Source organism: Balaenoptera borealis (genome assembly GCF_965194805.1).
Source record: "Balaenoptera borealis genome assembly, chromosome: 16".
NCBI classification, from domain to species: domain Eukaryota; kingdom Metazoa; phylum Chordata; class Mammalia; order Artiodactyla; family Balaenopteridae; genus Balaenoptera; species Balaenoptera borealis.
This window is the reverse complement of record NC_138872.1, coordinates 19,156,821-19,180,054: the sequence shown is the minus strand read 5'-3', so window position 1 is coordinate 19,180,054 and position 23,234 is coordinate 19,156,821. Positions and strand designations below refer to the sequence as shown.

Sequence of the window (23,234 nt, the reverse complement as noted above, 5' to 3'; positions counted from 1 at the left end):
TGCCCCTGGATGTCCTGCCTTGGTGTGTCCCCGCCCCAGGGGCTTTGTCAGGGGCCCCTTCTCCCGTTGGCACAGGCCCTGAGCGTCACCCCAACAAGATTCAATTGCTTTGAACATTAGAAGTTGGCCTTTAATCCTGTTCCTTCAAGGCCCCAGAGTCCTTAGACATATTCGCCACCCTCTCCTTAGCAAATGACAAGCTTATCAGTACCCTCCTCCCAGAGGGCTGATGGCTCCAGGTCTGACTCAGTTTCCCTTTGTCCAGCATAAATTCTGCCACGCTGCACTTCCTTCCCCAAGGAGGCACTCCAGTGACCAGCGCGTACGAGACGGGCGAGCTGGAACTTTCCTGGAGTGCCTGAGGGAAACTGCCCCACTCACCCCTCCACGTTGTGGGTCTTGCCCACAGGGTAAATCAGGAGATAGATAGAAGTGTTCTTAGCTTTCTTTGATTCCCCCACAAAATAGTCAGCAGATGAGAAATGTGTTTACGTTTTTATTTAGGAGCAATCGAAAGATTCTCAGTACCATTTCGGCCCATTTCAAATTGTACAAGCAGTTTGTCCCTGTTCCCCTCCCTTATCCAAATCCACAGATACAAAATCTAGGAAATGTGCAATTTGCATCTTAGAAATAGCAGCATCCCCACAGGGGACCTTGTGAGGCCCGGAGACTCAGCCCGGAGAGGGCAGCCCAACCCTCCTGCCCCGGCACAGCCCCGGCATAGCCCCGGTCCAAAGGCAAGTTCCATCTTTCTGTTAAAAACATTTCCCCAGGGCAAAGAACCCCCTTCCAGCCAGGCCCGGTGACAGCCAAAGTGTGCCTGTGCCTCTCTCTCGGTTTGGTCTCTCACATGCAGCCACTGCAGGAGGAGGGGCCCTCTGGACAAACAGAAGCCGGGCAGTGGCCTCTTAGCACCAAGACGATGGCTTCTTCGGCGTCTCCGGGAGACGGGAAGCGCACCACAAGCCAGCTGCCCCTGCCCTCTCCAGCCTCCCTTCCACAGATACCCTCGCCCTCAGGGAACAAAGGGTCTGAGCTGAAGACCAGACCGGTAGTGGGTGGCAGAAAACCAGGAACCTGCAGGCCTCTGGCAACCTCTTCCCGACTTGCACAAAGGCCGCGCCACTCAGTACCTTTTCAGTCAACCACGTGGTTGGGGGGGAGGACAAGGTCTCTTTCCAACAACAACGATGGCACAGTCCGGCCCTCCCGACGCACTGAACAAGGCGGTGCTGGGGAGCAGGGTGGGAACCCGCTGCCGGGGGGCGAGCACCCCTCCCCGCCCGCATCACCCAGTGGCCTGCCGACCAGGCTGCATCCGCTGAGGGTGGCGCTGGCTCTCCGGGCCACGTCTGCAGCAAACCGCAGGACAGGGCCGCGGGCTGGGCCGGGCCGGAGCCGGGGCCGGGGATGAATGACAGTCTCTCTCTGAACACAAATTACAGGATTAGCAGGCACCCCTCTGCGGGTGCCTGCTCTGCGCCGACTCCTGAGAAAGACCACGGGCCTGTAGCTTCCTGTGCTCCTCGACTCCAGACGGCCTCCACCCGAGACATTCCACCTCCAACTCCGGTCACATCGGGGGCCTTCAAACCACTCATTAAGGGAAGGAACAGACGTCATAAAGCATTAGCCAAGAAAAGCTACTCAACACACACGCGGCGGAGCCCGGCTCCCGAATTCAGGAAAGGGTGCTCACGGCAGGTAAGCACGCAGACCCCTCTCAGGTCCCCGCCTGCCACCTGCCCCGAGTGGGCAGCAGGAGAGACTCCTGCAGCCGGAGGGAAGACAGCCCCTCCACCCCGTGGGGCTCTGGCCCGAGCAGCCTGAGGGCTGTGAAAGCCTGGGGCCCAGGACAGCAACGCAGGAATCCTCACGGTCCCGCACACCACAAGATAGGATAGTCACAACGCAAGGCAGCAGGTGCTGGCCCCGCCCCTGTCCATAGGGTCAGCGGCGCCTGCTCACCCCCCCACTCTGGGCCCCCACCCCTGCTCAGGTAGGATGGTTGGTTCCCGCGGGGTCCAGGCTGTCGGTCTCCAGTCTGACTGCAGGACTGGGGCTCCAAGCAAAGGAGAGGCCGGATTGACAGGCAAGTCACCGGTTCTTCAGGGTTGAAGAACCACAGAGCGCGCCTCCCGCCCCCTCCGGGGGAGCGTTCCACCTGCTCCTCCTCCCTCTCGGACTCTGGGTCAACCTGGGGGAGCTGCCGTCAGCCCTCGGCCCCCTCCCCAGCGTGACGGCACTGGGAACACACACAGATTGCAGCAGAAACGAATTCCAACCGAGGTCCGTGGGTTCCATCTGGACCTAGAGCTGGGCCGGGCAGCAAGCCCAGCGGCTCTATGACCCCCACCTCCACCCCCCACTCACTCGGCCCAAGTCAGCATCCAGCCCTTGGTTGAGAGGTTGCCTGCAGCCGCCTCAGCCCCAGCGTTGTTGCACGGCTCGGCTACTATGAATGGACCACAGGAGACAAAACAGACTGAAGCCTTGCTCCGGGAGGGGCCCGTTCAGGAGAGGGCATGGGCTCCACACTCCCCACTTCTTTGGGTGTTGGAGCTTCTGTGAGGGCAGGTGCTCCCCCAGTCACACGGAGATGGCCCCCCAGTCCCGGGCAGGAAGGCTGGGAGGGCCTGTGCTCCCGAGAAAGGAAGCGAAGGAAGCCGGTTCAGGAGAGCTGGAGAGGGGCCTCCAGTGGGAGTGGGGAGGATGGAGCCCCGTTACTCTCCTGACCTGGGCAGGCTGCCGGCTTCCGCCTGGAAGGGCTGGCCACGCGGACCTTTACGTGTCTAGAGGACTTTTCTTCTCCAGCACATAACTGAGCCTTGCCAATCAGTGGGATACAGGACAATCTAGACATAATACAAAAGGTGAGTCAAACCAATAACCTGCCCCAGGTAAAGTCTGAGTGAGGAAAAAGGGGGAAGAAACTTTAGGAAAAGCCCAAACTCCAGGTTTGGTTTGTTTAAGATTTTCTTCTTGGCTGGTTCTCCTCTCCTGCAAAGTGCCTTTATCCACTTGGGCTGCGATGTCTGAATAGACAAAGCCACTCCAACCCGAGGATTCTGGTCCGAGAAGAGCGCAGGAAGACAAGAGGCAACCGGGCCCAAGGCAGGGCGGCACAAGCAGGGAGCTGTGGGTGAGGAGGTGCACTAAAAGGGCGATGCTAAGCCTCTGTGGAAGGCAGCCTGGCACACGGGGGAGAGGGGGTGTCACAGGACCTGCCACGGGACCACGGACTGAGCAGCACAAAGCCCATGGCACGCACATCTCGGCCTGGAGAACATGCTGAGACTTCCCGGTGGGACGGCCTCCCAGGGCCGTGAGCGCATTCGGGAGCCTGCAGGTACCACCGACCCTCGCCCACCTCCCACCTTTGCTTCCCGACAGCAGGGCGGGCACTTGGCTGCAAAAGGAGCTCCAAGTCATACAGGGCCACCCACCCCAGGTGCCACGAGTCCTCCAGCCAGGCTTTCCACTTCAGGAGCCCACGACTCAGGAAAACGAGAGCCCGCCTTCCAAATCACAAAGCTCCTCAATAGTCAAGAATTAATATACGTAATCAAAGTATGCAAAGTATCTGTATCATAAATCCAGGTTTCCTTTATCAGAATGGTGATCTGGGCACACCTATTAAAACTGGATCTACAACCCCATGTAAAAAATATAATAAACCAAACATGTACAAGACACAGGCAACAAGAAACACTGACATATTTCACCATCTCTGATGAGTCCAAGTGCATACAGAGAAGAGGGGAAAGATTAGTCACCTTACAAAACAAGCTTTTTCTTTGGGAGAGACTAACCCCACCCTACTTCCCTCAACTCTAGAGCCCACAGACTGCCCTCTCCTGAAGGCAGCAGCACAGTCTAACCCTGGGTGGGGCACAAACCGTGGTGACCTCCCTGGCCACGGGGCTGGCTGCGGCCGTCCTGCATCCCCACCGAACTCTGGCACGCGCTGGCTCCGGGCTGCTGTGCCTGCGTCTCTGTAGCCGGTTGGCTGTGTTCCTGGTTTTGCCCCCAGGGCCCTGGGTACCTGCTGTGACGTCCCTTTAGGCACCTGCTCGATGAACCAACCATTTCTGTCTCCATCACCTCATTCCTTGGTCACTCGGGTCCGAGAGCAAAGGAAGGAGGAGGGTCTGTCCAGCCTGGGCAGTCTCGCCGTTTGGGGGGTGGCCCTGGCTAGCGGGCAGGCTGACGCCTGTGAGCAAAACCTGCCCGCGGGCAGCACCGTGACGCTTCCACCTTTTAAGGACGAGCTGGTGCTGAGGTCGGGGCCCTATGTCCTGCGTGAACCTGTCCACCATGTAATTTATGTTTTCTGTTTCGCTGTTTGGGTTGTAAATGACGTGAATACAAATAAAATAACCAAGAAACTCCTCTGTAAAGACACGGCCCTCGGCCGGGGCACGCAGGGCTCTGGGAGTGACGCCGGCAGGGTGGTGTCGCGGACACTCGGAGGTGGCTTCGCGCGGGGCCGCCCCGGCCTCCCCCGCAACTCCCCGACACGGGCTGCTCTCCCCAACACCCACGTGCCACGTCAGGCGTACGCGTCACGAGTAAAGCATCAAACGAGTATCTGTGCTGTATATGGATACATATAAATTAATCTGCATGTACATAACCACTACAGGAAAAGTTCTAGGTGTCTGTTCTCTGAAGGAAGGCAATCACTCGCCATTCTGGGCAATTCCGCAAAGAGGCCTTGGGGCTAAATATGGAAAGGATACAAAAACAGGCTGCCAAACTTGCCAAGTCCTCACAAGTCACCTGTTTGAAACAAAGAAGAGGTGGTCCCTAACGGGACAGGGCAAGCGAGAGGAGACACTTTAGAAGAACAATGGTGCAAGGGCTTTTGGTTTACGAAGAAAAGCCTCTCCTGGAGGCAGGAGGCGCGACCCCCATCTCTGTGCTCAGAGCCAAACCCGCGAGGTGCCTGCCCGGCCCAGTTCCCGGGGGGTGGGGTGAGGGAGAAGGACCGTGCCGAACAGCCCCCACCCCCCAGTATTTCTTGCCCAAAGCCCCTGCCCTCTCTCTCGGGTCTCCGAGGCCTTGGTGCTCTGAGAAGCAGGTGGTTTCTGGGAGGTGATGCACCTTTGCCAGCCCCCTCTTTACCTGCTGCTCTCAGGGCAGCCGGTCTCGGGGAGATAGGGATTTACCGTTTAGCACAGCTTTGTAGGCAAGTTTCTCAATGTTTCAAAGGCACCTTTTCCTGTGACTTTTCTCAATTAAAAAGATGGATATGAGGGTTAGGCTAAAGTAGACAGAGATCCTGTTTCCAAGTTTGGGGATATAAATATAGAACTTTTAAAACATCCTCACAAGGACCTGTCCAGCGACGTCCAGCATGCCAACCAGACCCCAGGCACGGGGGCCAGGAGGACTCTGGGTCTTCTGCTGGGAACTCCACATGCAGGTCTTTGTGCTGAGGGCCACCCGGCTCCGATAATTCCGAGAAGTCCCCGAATCCCGCCAGCTCTCAGTCTAACCAGGCGAGCGTGGGCCTTCCTTCCCAAACCAGAGACGGCTCAGGAGTGAGGGTGGATAGAGGGCAGAGAGAGCCCCAGCGGCTGTGTGCCTTCACTCCCATCCCCCATCCCTGTTTCGCTTGTCAATTTTCCTCTAAACGTGTCTAGACTGAAAAAAAAAAAAAAAAAAAAAAAAAGGCGGCACATAGGTCAGTACATTAGGCTTAATAACAAATGTTTCTTTAGTTGATCTGATCACTGAAGAGTTATGGTCCATGATTCAAACTCCCATGAAAAAGCAGAATTACTGTAACAACTTACGAGAGTGGTAAGCATCAAACACTAATCACATAACCGGTCAGTTTTCTGAACTGCGGGTAACAGCGGGTTCTGCACCGATCATCCCGTAAGGCGAGGCAAACCTGCTATGCAATGTTGCTGGTCACCGCTTAAGGAGCAGAGGTCTATTCAAAGGTGCCGCCTTCCTGGAGGAGCGCAGAGGGGGCCCCAGCGGTTGCAGGTGCGGTTCTGAGCGTGTGATAACCCTGGCCTGACCGTGGAAGGTGCGGGAACACGCAGCCCAGCGATCTCCAGAGAACAGACATGGGGCATTTCCAGAGATGATGTAAAAGACCATGTACTGCTTTGCTAACCAAAGTTTCTATGTAATGGAAGTGTTTATAATCTGATGTTTTATTAAATGTGTATAGGCAGATTTATATGTTAAAAACTTGATTCTGTGTCTATGAATATGAAATCTGAACTATTTATCCACTGGAAGGCAAAGGAAAGGTCCTACATTGTGGGCGGAAGAACTGACAGACGCTCCTCCCTGCTCGCTGGGGTGGCGGGCCGGGTGGCGGGCCGGGTGCAGGCGGCGGCAGGCTTGGCCGTGTGGAGACCTGTGTGAGCCTGGCGGGCTGGGTACGGCAGCGGCCCATGGCAGCAGAGAGGGGTCAGGCCCTTCCACGTGGAGGGCGGCCGCCCTGGCCAGGCCTTCACAGCCGTCGGTTCCGGTTCAGTCAGTTTCTGAGGAGAAAACACAGGCCGTCACCTCTGCATGCATCGCCAGGATGGCCTGTCCTCCCACATCTGGGGACTTAATCCCACCGCCCCGGCCTTCCCACCAGCCCCTCCCTGCCTTCCAGCCCGAGGGAAGGTGGGGAAGGGCATGTGGGCTGAGGACAGGATGCTGGCTAAACCCAGCGGGGCACTGGGACCACCCAGGGACCACCCGAACCGGGGCGTGGAGCCGGGGCGGGAGCCTGACTTCTCTGGGCCGGGAACCCTCACCGTGCGCCGCCCTCCCCCATCCCCGGCTCTCCAGGGAACGCTGCTGTCGCACAGCAGCAGCTGGTCTACTTCCTAATGTGTGTCCCACCGATGCCCTCCCTTCATTTGTCGGGGGGGCTGTTCGGAGAGGCCCTCACCCTCGATGCTTACAGGTGGGGTCCCGGTGTCGAGGCTGGCTCGGGAAGCTGCGAGAAACCAGCTACAGACAGACAGACAGGCCCTCCTTGTCCCCTCGGGTACCTCCCCCAGCCAGAAGAGGGTGACGCCACGATGGCACAGCCGCCCCGGCCACTCCTGTTCTGTCCCACCTAGGACACCAGCTCCTTGCTTAGTGTTGGAGCTACCAGCTGAGGGGAGCCGGTGGATTTAAACCCATTCATCCCAACTCCAGGTTAGCATTTTTAATTGTGGTCAAATATACATCACATAAAACCTACCATTTTAACCATTTTTAATAAGTCTACAATTAAGTGGCATTAAGTACATTCACAATGTTGTGTAACCACCACCCTATTTCCAGCTACAAGAATGTAATTTAAAAAAAAAAAAAAAGAATATAATTCAGTAGAATTTCAATTAAAAAAAAAAACCTAAAGAAATTAGTTTTTCCTAGTGCCCAGCAATCTGCCATTTTGCTGGCAGAGCCAAAGCCAGGGGTAGGCAGGCCCGGTGCTGGAGAAGGTGCCTGAGGCAACCCGCCCTGTGAGCCCACACCTGTTCCCTGGTGCCCATGATGCTCCTTGCGGGGACCTCACTGACTCACAGGGGATTGGAGGAAACAAGGTCGAGTCCAGAAACGCCGGCCCTGGAACCACCTTCTAAAGGTCCCAAATCAGGGAATCTGGGAATCCAGATACTTCCTTGGTTTCCACAGCCTCCCATGAAGAGCTCAGCTACCTCGCTCCTGGCCAACCTGTGACAAGGCCACCCAAGAGGAGGGTGGGAGGGAAGGGAGAGGCCAGGAACTCAGAGATCAAGACCCGAGAAAATCAACACCCAATAACGTGATTTGTCTGAGGCTTCAAACTGTCTTCAGTAAAATAATCTTCTAAAGCTTTCTTTCAAGTACTAATGTCCTGATCCAGAGAAACTGAGGAACAAAATTCAAGCTTTTGATTCCATGTATGTCTAAGAGGGAAGAAGATTTTCCACTACCTCTACATCAGGAAGAATAATTGAAATGCAAATTACAGGATTTTTCATCATTTAAAAAAAAAAGCACTTCATGTATCTAAGGTCAATTAAAGGCTCCCTCTGCTTTTGTTCACCAATTTGGGTTGAATTTCCTCGTAAGTCCTATTCTCTCTCTTACCCAGTGGTCGTGGTTCTATCCGGCTCAGATGACATTCTGACCTATTCTCCTTTGACTAAGAAATGACTAGAAAAGTGTGGGCCCTTGGAGGTTCACTACACTCCTTCCCCTGTGCAGGTTTAACACGAAACGAAAAACCAACTGTCAACCCTTTATCATATGATGATGCTCCAACGGATTCTGCTGCCAGGTGCCCCCTGAAGCAGCCAGACAACATGGTCCTGCTGCCAGACAGCCTTAGAAACAGCAGATGCCCTGGCACTGGAATCAGTGCCTTCCACAGGTGCCCCCCAGACCCACAGAGGACGGCACAGCCCCACAGGCTCCTTACCCAGCTGAGGTCCAGCCTGGGGACTCGGCGTGTCAACGGGCTCTGAGCTGGCCTCAGGGGCACCGGGCTCCCATGACTCACTGTTTTCGGACACCTCTGAATAGGTGTCGCCCATCCCTTTGTGAACTGCTGCAGGGTCGCTGGGGCCCTGGCCCTCACCACCCATGTCGGCCACGGCCCGGGTCTCCTCGCCCATCTTCTCGGCAAACCACTGCTTGACCTGCTGGGCGCTCATCTGGGTCTTGTCGCAGAGGCTCTGCAGGTCCTGCTCGTACAGCATCTTGTGGGTCACGTAATAGTCTTGCAGCAGCTCCCGGTTGCCGGGGCTGACGACCAGCAGCCCGGGGGGGAAGTTGCCCCGTTTGTAGTCTTCGTACCACTTGAGCTGGCCGTTCTTCAGGGCGTACCTGCTGTCCCCGAACCAGCGCACCACCTCGGGCCGCGGCAGGCCCGTCTGGGCCATGATGGAGTCGTAGTCCTGGTTGCTGGGCCACTGCGTCTGCAGGAAGAGCTGCCGCAGCAGGTGCCGCTGCTGGGCCGTCTTCCTGCAGCTCACCTTGCCCGGCAGCTGCTCCGCTGGCTTGCTGGGCGTGTCGTCCTCGGGCTCACAGGCGCCCAGCCCCGGGAGCTCGCCCTTGCCGTTGGCCTCCGTGACTCGCAGGTTCTTGAGGTTGATCTTGATGGGGCTGACTTTGCGTTCTGCCAGCACGTGGCTGCCGGGCGCTTCCAGGGAGCCGTCTTCCCCGGGGACCCTCGGGTCCCTGGCCGAGCCCTCCTCCCCCTCGTCCTCGGCGGCCTCCTCCTCCCCCTGAGAGGCGCCCTCCTCAGCCTTCTTGGCCTCCTCGGCACTCACTTTTTTCCGTCTCTCTGAAAACCAGCCATCAATCTCCCTGCGGGTCATTTTGGTCTCAGTCCTCAGGCGGTCCAGTTCCTCGTCGAGAGGAAGGGGGTTTTGTGCAAAACTGTTCTCCAGGGCTCTGAGCTGCTCGGGGGCCCGCTCCTTGTATTTGGTTGGTGTGAAGTCGGGGGTCTGGTGCCAGGACTGTCGCTTGGCAGAAGGGGGGGTAGCCGGGGTGGCCGCTGTCAGGAGGCAGGTCACCTCCGGGGCCTTGGACGCCAGGGAGAAGGGCACCTCGGGCACAGAGTCGACGAGGAGGGTGCCGTGCTCCCCGGCCAGCCCGGCCCTGGAGCCCTTCAGGTTCCGGCAGTGGTACCTGCGGTCGCTGAACCACTTCCGCACCTCACGGGTGCTGAGGCCGGTCACTTTGGTCAGATGCTCAACTTCGCTCTGTCCTGGGAACTGGTTCCGACAGAAGCTCCCTTTCAGAGCTGACAGCTGTTCATGAGATTTCTTGTTTTTGTAGATGCTGGCATCCAGGAAGGCTTGGGAGGTGATGCTGGGGCACGCCGTGAGGAGGGACTGGGCAGCATTCACCACCTTCACGGCAGACGTTGTATTTGAACACACAGTGTTAATGGGTGCAACAGCGGGCAGCTTGGGGACAGATGTGACTGCCAGGGGGAGAGATGAGCTGGGTGCCTGCAACCCGTTGGCCATCAGTGGCTGAGTGACCAGAAGTCCCCCGGCTGTGCCCTCTGGCTGGCCCACCACGTGGCCAGGCAGAGTGGGCTGGACGAGATGCTGGACGTTGCCGCCACTGGCAACCAGCGGGGTGTTGAGGACAGTGATTGTGGGCTGAGGGACGGACTGAATGACCGTGTTGAACATCTTTTTCCGGGCGTCCTCAATCTCCTCCGGGGACCAGCTGATACCTTGCTTCAGCCTCTGGGCGGTGAACCAGATCTTGAGCTGTTCTTCCGGGTACTTGGTGACCACAGTCAAATAGCAGAGCTCGGCTTTGGTTGGGTAGGGGAACTTGTGGAAGGAGTTCTTCAGAAAGCTGTTGGAGTCCATGGCCGCGTTGTACGTGGGAATGCTGCTCAGGGGGATCATCACTTTGGGGAGGGACTTGGCCGTGGGCAGGGGCTGGTGGGCGTGGTGCTGGGCGTGCGGGGGTGGCTGCTGGAGGGAGAGGAACTGGGCGATGCCCGCAGGCAGCACCGGCACCGTCCCCAGCAGGGGCCCGTTGGCTGAGTGCGGGGGTTTTGCGGAGTTGGTAGAGGCCTGGCTGACCGGGGCTGCCCCGTTGACAAAGGCGTGGTCCCCCTCTTTCACCTCCGTGTCCCCGGACGAAGGGTTCGGTAAGGCCTCCCCAGAAGGCTGACTGGGGACGTTCTCCTTGAGCGTGTGAATTTTTTTGGCTTCGGCTTTGCCTTTCATTATCTTCATGATTGGAGTTTTGGTGATGATGATTTCCGCCTGTCCATCCGTCCCTTCCATGTTTGGCTCCCCCGACGGGTCGGGAGGGCTGGTGCTCTCGGGGACACTCTGCTCCACGACAACATGATTGTCTGGCTTGGCCACATTCCACACAAAGCTGGCTTCCCCCGAGTGACACTTGGCATTGTGCAGAGAAAGCCCCTCGGGAGTTTTTGCCAGAAAACTGCATTCAGTGCATACAAAGTTTGGGTCTTTGCTAAAGTCTGTGTGCTCTGAGCTCAGGTGTCCCACAAACCGGGTTATGTCCTGGGATCTGAAGTCACAGCATTTACAGGCATATGTGTAGCCGTCCAAGGTGCTCCAGTGCCCGTTGGCCAGTGCGGTGCTGTCCGGACTGCTGGCGCCCTGGGTGGCCTCGCCGCTGGCGGTGGGAACTTCTGGGGGTGGCTCCTGCGGGGGCCCCTCGGGCACGGGCTCCGCGGGCGGGGCCTCGGCACCGGTGTCCTGCAGCACCACAGTCTTCACGGGGATCATGCACGGGGTGGTGGACTTCCTCTTGCTGGCCATGGCGATAGCCGCGCTGGGTGATCAGTGGGCGACAGTTCCTCCTGTCGGAGGCCTCACAGCACAGGTTCCAGCTGCTCCATGAGGCCCAAAGAAACAGCTTCCAAGGGCGGCTTTTTCAGTTGTTTGCAGAAAGCAGGTTTTCCCTATTAAACCTGAGGAGGAAAAGAGAAACGGTGAGCATCCCTCTCTCGGGCTGTGTATGTATTTCCCAGATTCCCAGGCACACTCCACTGCTTGCCTTCGATCACCCGGGCCTTTTCCCAAGGAATCCAACATCCAACCTCGGATGTGACTTTTGAGCCAGAAGCCCCCCCAAACACTCACAAAATAGTGCCCTGAGGAATGACGCGGGGACGTCCCAACACCACTGGACAGACTTCAGCCATGTGTTTCTGTGTTGTGTTTCCCTCTGTTTCCTCGCATAAAATAACTCAGATTCAAAAATGACAACAACAAAAAAAACCCTCTTCTGGACCTCCAAATGAATTCTGACCATGTCATAGCGAGAACAAAAGATCCTAGTGTAATTCTTGTTTAAATGTTTGGGCCCACAAGGGTTTTCTTTTCATAGCCTTCCCACGTGTGAGAGCAGGACGCCCGCTCCAGGCCCAGAGGCCAAGCCCACTGCAGTGTGTGCACCGGGGAGGGGCACTGATGCCACAGGAGCGGGGCTCTGCGGGCCGTCCCTGCCTGCTACCCTGTCACCCCGGCCCCCTGTTGCTCAGGTGAAGCCCAAGGTCGGAGGGTCAGGGGATCCACAGACGCGGGTTGTGGCCCATGAACTGTACATCTCTCTCTGGGGCAGCAACCCCACAAATAGACTCACCTTGGGTGTGCACGCTACCCGTGACCTTGTATTGGGCTTACTTTTTATTTTTTTCAGTGCCTTTATTAGTCCTTAAAAAAAAAAACCAAAAACCAAAAACCCTTAAATCTTTGTTCCATTCCAAATTTATTTCAAAAACTGGGATGACTGATTTATTTACATGTAAAATACTACTATTACTAATTCTTTCATGAGATGCCAAGAGAAAAGTATTTCTGTGATCCCTATTATTAACATACCACCACAATCATCATTACCTTTCTTTTAGCAAATTGCAATGCTGATAATGACTAAAATAATAGTAATTCTAATACCAGAATCATGTTATCATCAGTGTTTGGATTTGATATAAAAATGTAAAGAAAATTAAATACTTCTATTCAAATTCTTAGTAAATAAACACAGCAAACTATTTTTTCTGATTTTAAGACTAGTCCTGGTGATCATGATGATAAAAAATAATTACTCTTAAAAAAATAGTTGGGGGCTTCCCTGGTGGTGCAGTGGTTGAGAATCCGCCTGCCAATACAGGGGACACGGGTTCGAGCCCTGGTCTGGGAAGATCCCACGTGCCGCAGAGCAACTGGGCCCGTGAGCCACAATTACTGAGCCTGCGCGTCTGGAGCCTGTGCTCCGCAACAAGAGAGGCCGCGATAGTGAGAGGTCCGCGCACCGCGATGAAGAGTGGCCCCCGCTCGCCGCAACTAGAGAAAGCCCTGGCACAGAAACGAAGACCCAACACAGCCAAAAATAAATAAATTAATTAATTTAAAAAAAAATAGTTGGTGTGACATAAGGATAAACAGATACCCAGTGTACCCACTTGTCACCATTTCCCCCACTGACGTGAAATGTCATGCATGTTTTTTTAACTTAATTTTTAATAGTAAAAAAATATATATCAATAGAAAATGAAATTTAAGAAAGCCACCTATAATCTTCCATCTAGTCCAGATATTTTATACACATTTTTAATCATTAATGGGCACACACTTATGTTTTGGTTTTTTTCACTAAACATTTCATCATCAACAGTGTCATTAAATCAGCTTCATAATTATAATATGCAATAGCTGCCTAATAATGTACCACTATGGACTTAACCTCCTCTGCTATGAACTGGCTTTCAGCGTGCCACTCTCATAGGTGACAGTGAAATGACCTCTGGGCATATAGGATGTATTTCTTCTATCATATTATTTCCTGAGGCTGAGCGCACAGAAACGGGTAATTTACCAGCTCAACAAGTATCAACATTTCTAAGCTCTTCTACCTATATATTACCGGCAAACATTTTAAATCAAGTGCTTTACCACCTGATTAGATTCCAAATCAGGAAAACTAAGAATAATACAGTTATGTTTCCAGTAAGCCAATCAAATTTTCAGATAAGACACTGAAGACATCAAATAGAATATCTGAAAGTGCAAGTGACATAAGAAAAAACAGATAAATCAGACTTCATCAAAATTAAAAAACTTTTGTGCTTTAAAGGTCATCATCAAGAAAGTGAAAAAGACAAGCCACAGAATGGGAGAAAATATTTGCAAATCACATATCTGGTAAGGCGCTCATAACTGAGTAATAAAAAGACAAAAACCCAATTTAAAAATAGGTAAAGGATTTGAATAGACATTTCTCCAAAGAAGACATACAAATGGCCAATAAGCATATTTAAAAAGTGCTCAACATCATTAGTCATTAGGGAAATACAAATTAAAACCACAATGAGATACCAATTCACACCCACCAGGATGGCTATAATCACAATGACAGATAATACTACAGGTGAGGAAGGGGGGGAAACTAGAGCCCTCCTACGTTGCTGGTGGGAAGGTGAAATGGTGCAGCCATTGCTGCACTTCAGAAAACAGTTTGGCAGTTCCTCAGAAAGTTATATATACAGTTACCATAAGACCCAGTGATTCCACTCCTAGGTATATACCAAATAGAAATGAAAATATGTCCACACAAATATTCAGAGCATCCTCATAATAACAGCCAAATAGTAGAAGCAACCTCAATGGCCATCAATGGGTGAATGAATAAATACAATACGGCATGTCCCTATGACGGACGACTGCTCAGCCACAGAAAGGCATGAAGTACCGACACATGCTACAGCAAGGACAGAAACATCATGCAGACAGACACAAAATGCCACATATCATGTGACTGCATTTGTATGAAACACCCAGAATAGGTACATCCATAGCGACAGAAAATAGATTAGTGTTTGCCAAGGGCTGAGGGGAGGGGAGCACGGGGACTGACCACTAATGGGGATGAGGTTTCTTTTGGGGGTGATGCAAATGTTCTAAAATTAGGTAGTGGTGATGGTTGCATAAAACTGTGAATATACTAAAAACCACTGAAAGGACTTCAAAAACCCAAGAAAGGTGGAGGACAGAAAGTTTCCGCACTCAGTTCTGTAGAAGAGGGTCATCATTCTCACTTCTAAGGTTACAGGTGATGCCATTGATTTATGACTTCCTGATTTGCCTTCCTCTTCCTGACTTCCGCCCTGGGGAAAGGTGAAAGGCAGTGGCTGTGAATATCAGGTTTGAGGCGAGAGAGGGAAGAGAACCGCAGACCTGGCAGCTAAGGAAGCAAGCGTGCTCACCAGGAGGCCAGGGAGCAGCGGAGCTGAGGGGCAAGGAAGTGCAGGCCCAAGGTCCACAGCACCTGACACTCAGGCCCAACTGACATTTGCTATGGGGACTGGGCTGCACCAAGGAAGAGTTACATTATGTCCCTCGTATTTTATTTACTAAGGCTGAGAAGGGGACAACATGAAGATGCATCTGATTTGGGGAAATGGTCCCAATGTCATTCACAACTGAGTCTCAGGGTAGCCCGAAACTGTCTTTCAAATCAGTGATGGAGGGGAGCGCCACTGCCTACCATTCTCTGAGTGAGTCAGCCATCCATCATCCATGATGAAGATGACTAAACATCAGCAGCGGGGGAGGGGGGAGGAGGGGCAGCCGTTGCCAAAGGTCACTGAGTGTTTAATACCATAGGGAGTGCTTTTAGCCACACCCTCTCATTTTACTCTCACAGCAAACCCCAGAGGAGGAACTATTATCACTCCCGTTGTACAGACAAGAAAGACAAGGCTCAGAGGAGTGCAGGAACCACCTGAAGGGCGCATAGCTAGGAGGCAGCAGAGGCTGGCAAGCTGGTTACGGAGACTGCCCTCAACCACTCCACGCGCTGAGCTCTCCAAGCAACCACAACATTGCTGGAAGAAGGCCTGCATGACTTTCCTGAGCTGTTATTTCCCCCCGGTGTTTATTAGGAAAGATTTCAAACATTCAGCAAAGTTGAAAGAATTGTTCAGTGAATACCCACATACTCACCACCTGGCTACTGCCACGGGGCCTTCCAGCAACATGACCCATGTAGGTAAGCTGGGGTTGGTCTATTTGTCATACATTTTTTAAAGGGTACCCAATAAAAGCAGTGCTTAAAGGGGAAAGCTCTAATTATCTAGAAACCACTCCTCCAGAAGGCACTCATGGACTGCGCCTGACAAGCAAGGCAGTAATTACTGTGAGGAAACACACTGTTTGCCGAGTCGAGCACCGAGTGAGGTGAGCTGTATAAATGTGAGGTTCTGTGCTGCCAAAGAGACTCGCAGCAAAGGACCAGATGACAATTGCAGGTTCTTCACTCTTTGTACGATCCTTTCTACACCCTGTCTCGAAAGTTTCTGTCTTATAAATGGATTGTTTTTTTAATGAGGAAATAAGACTGAAAGTACATACTTTCCCCCCAGAATCTGTCTTTGGAACCTGGGAATTGCTCAATTCCCTAAATTAACAAAGCTGCAGCTAACTGTCACTGTACTTCAACACTGCAAAATATCACACATATGGGGGCTAGAAATGAGTTTGTAGATCAAATTCTTAAAGTGTTTAGCTTTAAATTATAGATAAGTCAGGAACTTTCTGTTGTTGTTTTAATTCTCAGGAAGGAACTGAAAGGACAATATGAGTTCAACAAAAGATTTCAAATGTTTAGAAGGCTACTGTCAGTAGACGCTTTCCAAGTGTTATGGTGGCCGGGCCTCGGCCCTCCTGGACATGCAACCCACAATTTATTGATAGAAACAGGAATAACGGGAGAAGCTGACAGAGTTACAGAAACATAATCAGAGATTTCAATATACTACTCGTGGTTTTGAAAGCTCAAGTAGACAACAAGAAAGGATGTGAAGAATGAGACTTCTGTAACGAGGATGATTTGACAGATTTGGGTAATCTTGAATATTCCACAGTAATCAAGTTCATATTCTTTTAAGAACATTCATAAGACATATTTAAAAGTGGATCATGTGGTATAACGGATCACAAGGAAACCTCAACTCATTCCAAAATAAAAATTTGCGGTAGCATTCCCTTTTCTTTGTAATTGTTAGCAATACAGATTTACGTTGAAATTTATCTTTTTTCCTTTCTATTTCAAATGGTGCTCTATGTAGAGTTTCTCTCAGAAATAATGAAGAAAAGTGAAAATCCTTCCTATTCTCCCCAGAGATAGTCACTGTTAACAATCTAGGGCCCATTATTTCAGATATGTTTTCTAGACATAAGTTACTACAACCATTTTTTAAAAAACCAAAAAAGGAGTTGTATTTTCACATTCTGATCCTCTTTTTTTCTTCCCACAACAATGTAGTTCCAACATCTCTCCATGTCAGAACCTACAGTTTATCTCACTCTTTTAAACAACGTTCCAATTTATGCATGCATCATAATTTACTTAACCAACCTAGCTCTTAACAGACATTTGCATTTCGCCAATTTTTTTAACTCTTACAAAAATGGCTCAATGGCTATCCCTGCAAATACTTTTGCGCATTTGAAAATACCTGAAATTCTGAATTTCTTATAAGTACAATTGCTGTGGCATTTAAAATACTGTCAGTAAACTACAAAATTGCCCTCTAAATAGGTGGTACTGATTTTCACCCCCATCACCAGAGAATGAAGTGATCTAAGTGTCACTGCATGTCATCACTACTTCTAGTCTTTGCTAATACATACATGAAAAACTGGTCACTACTGTTTTAACTTGCATTTCTTTACAGGCATGGCTGAGAATCTTTTCACGTGTTACTGACATTTTGTGATAAATTTTTTGTCCATTCTTCTATGGATTTTAAGAGTTCTCTATATATTAAGGAAATTGGCTCTTCATCATCTATCAGAGGAAGCTGTGGTTTATACCAACATTGCAAGGATGTTTTAAAACTAGGAAATCTCTAAAAATCATTAACATCATTAATAAATTAAAGGAGAGAAACCAAAACAGCACTTAATAGGATTACACTCTCGTTTTTTCTTGTGGTAAAAAACACATAACTTAAAATTTACCATCTTAACTACTTTTAAGTGTACAGTAGTGTTAACTACACCCACACTGTTGTATGTCGGATTTCCAGACCTCTTTTCATCTTGCAGAACTGCAACACTATATTCACTGAACAAAAATGGGTCCCCTTTCCCCTTCCCCAGCCCCTGAAAACCACCATTCTACTTTCTGCCTCTACAAGTTTGACAACTTTAGACACCTCGTGTAAGTGGATCCATGCAGAACTTGTGTTTCTGTGACTGGCTTATTTCACTTATGTCCTCAAGGTTCACCCATGTGGTATCATGTGACAGGATTCCCTTCCTTTGAAGGGCTGAATAATATTCCATTGTGTGTGTATACATATACGTACATATATATACATTGTGCATGTGTATATATATATATGTGTATACATATATATGTGTGTGTGTGTGTATATATATATTCTCCACATTTTCTTTATCCATTCATCTGGTGATGGACATTTAAGTTGCTTCCATATCTTGGCTATTGTAAATAATGCTATGAATATGGGTGTACAAATATCAAGTTCCTGCTTTCAATTCTTCTGGATATAAACCCTGAACTAGGTTTGCTGGTCACATGGATTTACTAAGGAACCTTCATAATGTTTTCCATAGTATCTACACCATTTTATATTCCCAACAGTGACAAAGGTTCCAACTTTTCCACACCCTCACCAACACTTATTATTTTTGTGTGTGTGGTTTTTTGGGTTTTTTTTTGGGGGGGGCGTGGGGTAGATAGTGGCCATCCTAACAGGCATGAGGTGATATCTGATTTGGTTTGACCTGCATTTCCCTAATGATTAGTGATGTTGAGCATCTCTTCATATGCTTGTTGGCCTTTTGTATAGCTTCTTTGGAGAAATGTCTAGCCAAGTCCTTTGCCCATTTTTAATCAGGATGTTTTCTGTTATTGTGTTGTAAGAGTTCTTTTTTTTTTTTTTTAATAAATTTATTTATTTATTTATTTATTTATTTTTGGCTGTGTTGGGTCTTCGTTTCTGCGCAAGGGCTTTCTCCAGTTGTGGCGAGCGGGGGCCACTCTTCATCGCGGTGCGCGGGCCTCTCACTGTCACGGCCTCTCTTGTTGTGGAGCACAGGCTCCAGACGCGCAGGCTCAGTAGTTGTGGCTCACGGGCTTAGTCGCTCCGCAGCATGTGGGATCTTCCCAGACCAGGGCTCAAACTCGTGTCCCCTGCATTGGCAGGCAGATTCTTAACCACTGCACCAGCAGGGAAGCCCTGTAAGAGTTCTTTATGTATTCCAGATATTAACCCATTATCAGATACATGGTTTGCAAATATTTTCTCCCATTCTATAGGTTGCCTTTTCTTTCTGTTCACTGTTTCCTTTGATGCACAGAAGTTTTTAAGGTTAATATAGTCCCATTTGTCTATTTTTGCTTTTGTTGCATGTGCTTTTTGTGTCACAGCCAAGAAATCACTGCCAAACCAATATCATGAAGCTTTTCCCCTATGTTTCCTTCCAGGAGTTTTACAGTTTCAGGTCTTATGTTTAGGTCTTTATTTTTGACTTAATTTTTATATATGATGTAAGGTAATGGTCCAACTTTATTCTTTTTCATGTGGATATCCAGTTTTCCCACATCACCATTTGTTGAACATTTGTTGAAGAGACTATCCTTTCTCCACTGTGTAGCCTTGGCATCCTTGCTGAAGATCATTTGGTCATATATGAGAGAGTTTTATTTCTGGGCTCTGTATTCTGTTCCATTGGTCTGTGCCTGTCTTTATGCCAGTACCATACTGTTTTTATCACTGTAGCTTTGTAATATATTTTGAAATCAGGATATGTGAGGCCTCCAGCTTTGTTTTTCTTTCACAAGATTGTTTTGGCTATTCAGGGTCCTTTGAGATTCCATATGAATTTTAGAAATTTTTTTACCATTTCTGCAAGCAAATGTCAATGGGATACCGATAGGGATAGCACTGAACCTGTAGATTACTTTGGGTAGTATGGACATTTTAACAATATTAAGTTTTTCAATCCATGAACATGAGATGTCTATTTACTTGCATCATCTTTAACTTCTTTTGGAATTGTTCTGTAGTTTTTAATGTACAAGTCTTTTGACTCCTTGATTAAAGCTTAAGTATTTTATTCTTTCTGACACTACTGTAAATGAGATTATTTTCCTAATTTCCTTTTTGGATTTTTCCCTGTTAGTATATAGAAGCTGATTTTGTTGTGTGTTAATTTTGTGTCCTGTAACTTTGTTGAATTCTTTTGTTCTAACAGTTATTTTGGTGGAATCTTTAGGGTTTTCTATCTATATGATCATGTCACCTGTGTACAGAGACAATTTTACTTTTTCCTTTCCAAGTCAGAAGCCTCTGCTAAGACTTCCAGTAGTTTAAAAGAGGTGGTAAGAGTGGGCATCCTTGCCTTGTTCCTAATCCTACATGAAAAGCTTTCAGTTCTTCACCATTAAGAATAATATATGGGCTTTTCATATATGGCCTTTATTATGCTGAGGTAATTACCTTCCATTCCTAGTTTGTTGAATGTTTTTATCATAAAAGATGTTAAATTTTATCAAGTGCTTTTTCTTCATCAATTGAGTTGATCACATGGTTTTTGTCCTTGGTTCTGTTAATGTTGTATATTATATTGATTGATTTTCACATATCCTTGCATTCTAGGAATAAACCCACTTGGTCATAGTATATAATCCTTTTAATATGCTGTTGAATTCAATTTGCTAGTATTTTGTTGAGCATTTTTATATCAACATTCATCAGGAATACTGGTCTGCAGTCTTCTTTTCTTGTAGTATCTTTGTCTGGTTTTGGTATCAGGTAATGCTGACCTCACGAGTTTGGAAGTGTTCCCTCCTCTTCAATTTTTGGAAGAGTTTGAGAAGGTTTGGTGTTAAAATTCATCCATTCATTCATTCATTTATTTTTTAAATAAATTTATTTTATTTATTTATTTATTTATTTTTTTGGCTGCATTGGGTCTTCGTTGCTATGTGCGGGCTTTCTCTAGTTGCGGCAAGTGGGGACTCTTCTTTGTTGCAATGCGTGGGCTTCTCATTGCGGTGGCTTCTCTTGTTGTGGAGCATGGGCTCTAAGCATGCAGGCTTCAGTAGTTGTGGCATGCGGGATTCAGTAGTTGTGGCTTGCAGGCTCTAGAGCGCAGGCTCAGTAGTTGTGGTGCACGGGCTTAGTTGCTCTGCAGCATGTGGGATCTTCCTGGACCAGGGCTTGAACCCGTGTCGGATTCTTAACCACTGTGCCACCAGGGAAGTCCCATTCATTCATTTATTATTGAGGTACAGGTGAATTCAAATTTTTTAAATGTTTGGTAGAAATCTCCAGTGAAGCCATTTGGTCCTGGGCGTTTCTTTGTTGAAAGGTTTTTGATTACTGATTTAATCTCCTTACTAGTTATAAGTTTGGCCAGATTTTTTATTTCTTCGTGATTCAGTCTTGGTAGGTTGTATGTATTGCGGAATTTATCCATTTCTTCTAGGTTATCCAATTTGTTGGCATATAATAGTCTCTTATGATCTTTTTTATTTTTGTGGCATCAGTTGTACTGTCTCCTCTTTCATTTCTGATTTTTGTTATTGGGTCTTCTCTCTTTTTTTCTTAGTCTGGCTAAGCATTTGTGAATTTTGTCTGTCTTTAAAAAAAAAAAAAACCTCAACTCTGTTTTGAATATTTCTACTGTTTTTTATTCTCTATTTTCCCTCTAATCTTTATTATTTCCTTCCTTCTGCCAGCTTTGGGTTTAGTTTGTTCTTCTGTTTTTAGTTCCTTGAGGTATAAAGTTAGTTGATTTGAGATCTTTCTTCTTTTTTTAATGAAAGTATTTACCACTATAAATGTCCCTCTTTGTACTGCTTTTGCTGCATACCTAAGTTTTGGAATGTTGTGTTTTTGTTTTCATTTGTTTCAAGGTATTCTCTAACTTCCCTTGTGATTTCTTCCTTGACCCACTAGTTTTTCAAGAATGTGTTGTTTAATTTCCTCATATTTGTGAATTTTTCAGTTTTCCTTCTGCTATTGGTTCCTAGTTTCATTTCACTGTGGTTGAAAAAGATACTTGATACAATTTCAATCTTCTTAAATTTCTTAAGACTTGTTTTGTGTCCTAACATGTGATCTATCCTAGAAAATGTTCTGTGTGCACTTGAGAGGGTGTATATTCTGCTGTTGCTGGGTGGAGTGTTCTATATATGTCCATTAGGTGCAATTGTTCTTTAGTGTTATTCAAGTCTAAATGACCATTCTTGAAAAGATTTAGGAAATGAGGAAATAAAGGAAAAAAGAAGGAAATGTCCTTAGATGAAGGATTTCTCCCAGAAACCACAGCAAACATTCAAGTCAGGAACAAGATAAGGATTCCCACTATTATCATTTGACACAATAATAGGATGCTAGATGGTAAAAACTGTTGAGACAAAGCAGTGTTACTTGCATATGAAGGGTCTGTCTAGTAAGAAAACCCCCTGAAAATTTATTATAACTAATAAGAGAACTGACAGGATGATGAGATATATCTGCAACACACACATATCATTAAGTTTCCCATATGCCAAAAGTAATCAATTAGAGAAGGAAATGGAGGTGGGGAGAGAATGAGCCCATTCACATTAACAAGCAAATGTGGACAAGACCTCAGAATAAACCTTATATCACCTCACACCTGTCAAAATGGCTATCATCCAAAAGTCTACAAATAGCAAATGTTGGTGAGAATGTGGAGAAAAGGGACCTTGGTACACTGTTGGTGGGAATGTAAATTGGTGCAGTCACTATGAAAAACAGTATGGAGGTTCCTCAAAAAACTAAAAATAGAACTACCATATGATAGAGCAATCTCACACCTGGGCATATATCTGGAAAAGATGAAAACTCAAATTTGAAAAGACACATCACCCCAATGTTCACAGCAGCACTATGTACAATAGCCAAGATATGGAAGCTACCTAAGTGTCCATGAACAGATGAATGAATAAAAAAGATGTAGTGCGTGTATGTGTGTGTGTGTATGTGCATGTATATATGTGTGTGTGTGTGTGTGTGTGTGTATACACACACACACACACACACACACATATATGTGATAGAATATTACTCAGCCATAAAAAAGAATGAAATTCTGCCATGTGCAACAACGTGGATAGACCTAGACAATATTATGCTTAGTGAAATAAGTCAGACAGAGAATGATAAATACTCTATGTTGTCACTTATATGTGGAATCTAAAAGGTAAAACAATCAACTGTATATAACAAAACAGAAACAGACTTACAGATATAGAGAACAAACTAGTGGTTACCTGTAGGGAGAGGGAAGGGGTAGGTAAGATAGGGGTATGGGATTAACAGATACAAACTACTATGTATAAAATAAACAACAAGGATATATTGTACAGCACAGGGAAATATAGTCATTATTTTGCAATAACTTTAAAAGGAGTATAATCTATAAAAATACTGAATCACTACGTTGTATACCTGAAACTAATATAGTATTATAAATCAACTATACTCAATTTAAAAAAATTTTTAAATAAACCTGATAAGATATGTGCAAAATCTATATGACAATAACTATAAAACTTTAATAAGAACAGAAAAGACTTAAATAAGTAGAGAGTCATAGCATATTCCTACAGATAAAGATTTGGATTTATATAGATGTCAGTTCTCTCTAGATTAATCTCTAAATTCAGAAGAATTATAATCACAATCAAAATTCTATCAGGTAAAGCAAGTATTG

General features: G+C 47.9%; 1 protein-coding gene and 1 long non-coding RNA gene across 12 annotated transcripts in view; one reads left to right on the top strand and one right to left on the bottom strand.

Annotated features, from left to right (window-relative positions):
* Nucleotides 1-23,234, bottom strand: part of ZHX3 (zinc fingers and homeoboxes 3) — a 205,829-nt gene that overhangs the window by 65,431 nt on the left and 117,164 nt on the right. For 5 of the 11 annotated variants that reach the window (XM_082359470.1, XM_082359472.1, XM_082359468.1 and 2 more), the window contains 2 exons: nucleotides 8,420-11,419; nucleotides 484-6,512 (listed from right to left, as the gene is read on the bottom strand). In XM_082359470.1, the coding sequence (XP_082215596.1) occupies nucleotides 6,502-6,512; nucleotides 8,420-11,267 (2,859 nt within the window). In that variant the 5' untranslated portion in view covers nucleotides 11,268-11,419 and the 3' untranslated portion in view covers nucleotides 484-6,501. Of the gene's footprint in view, nucleotides 1-483; nucleotides 6,513-8,419; nucleotides 11,420-23,234 lie in introns of those variants that run through there. The other 6 variants (XR_014235501.1, XR_014235503.1, XR_014235499.1 and 3 more) reach the window with 6 other exon arrangements.
* The window catches only part of LOC309613063, a 55,312-nt gene continuing 43,504 nt past the window's right edge, over nucleotides 11,427-23,234 (top strand). Inside the window, exon 1 of the long non-coding RNA XR_014235504.1 lies at nucleotides 11,427-23,234. This exon is cut by the window's right edge and continues 23,566 nt beyond it. This is a non-coding gene — a long non-coding RNA (uncharacterized lncRNA).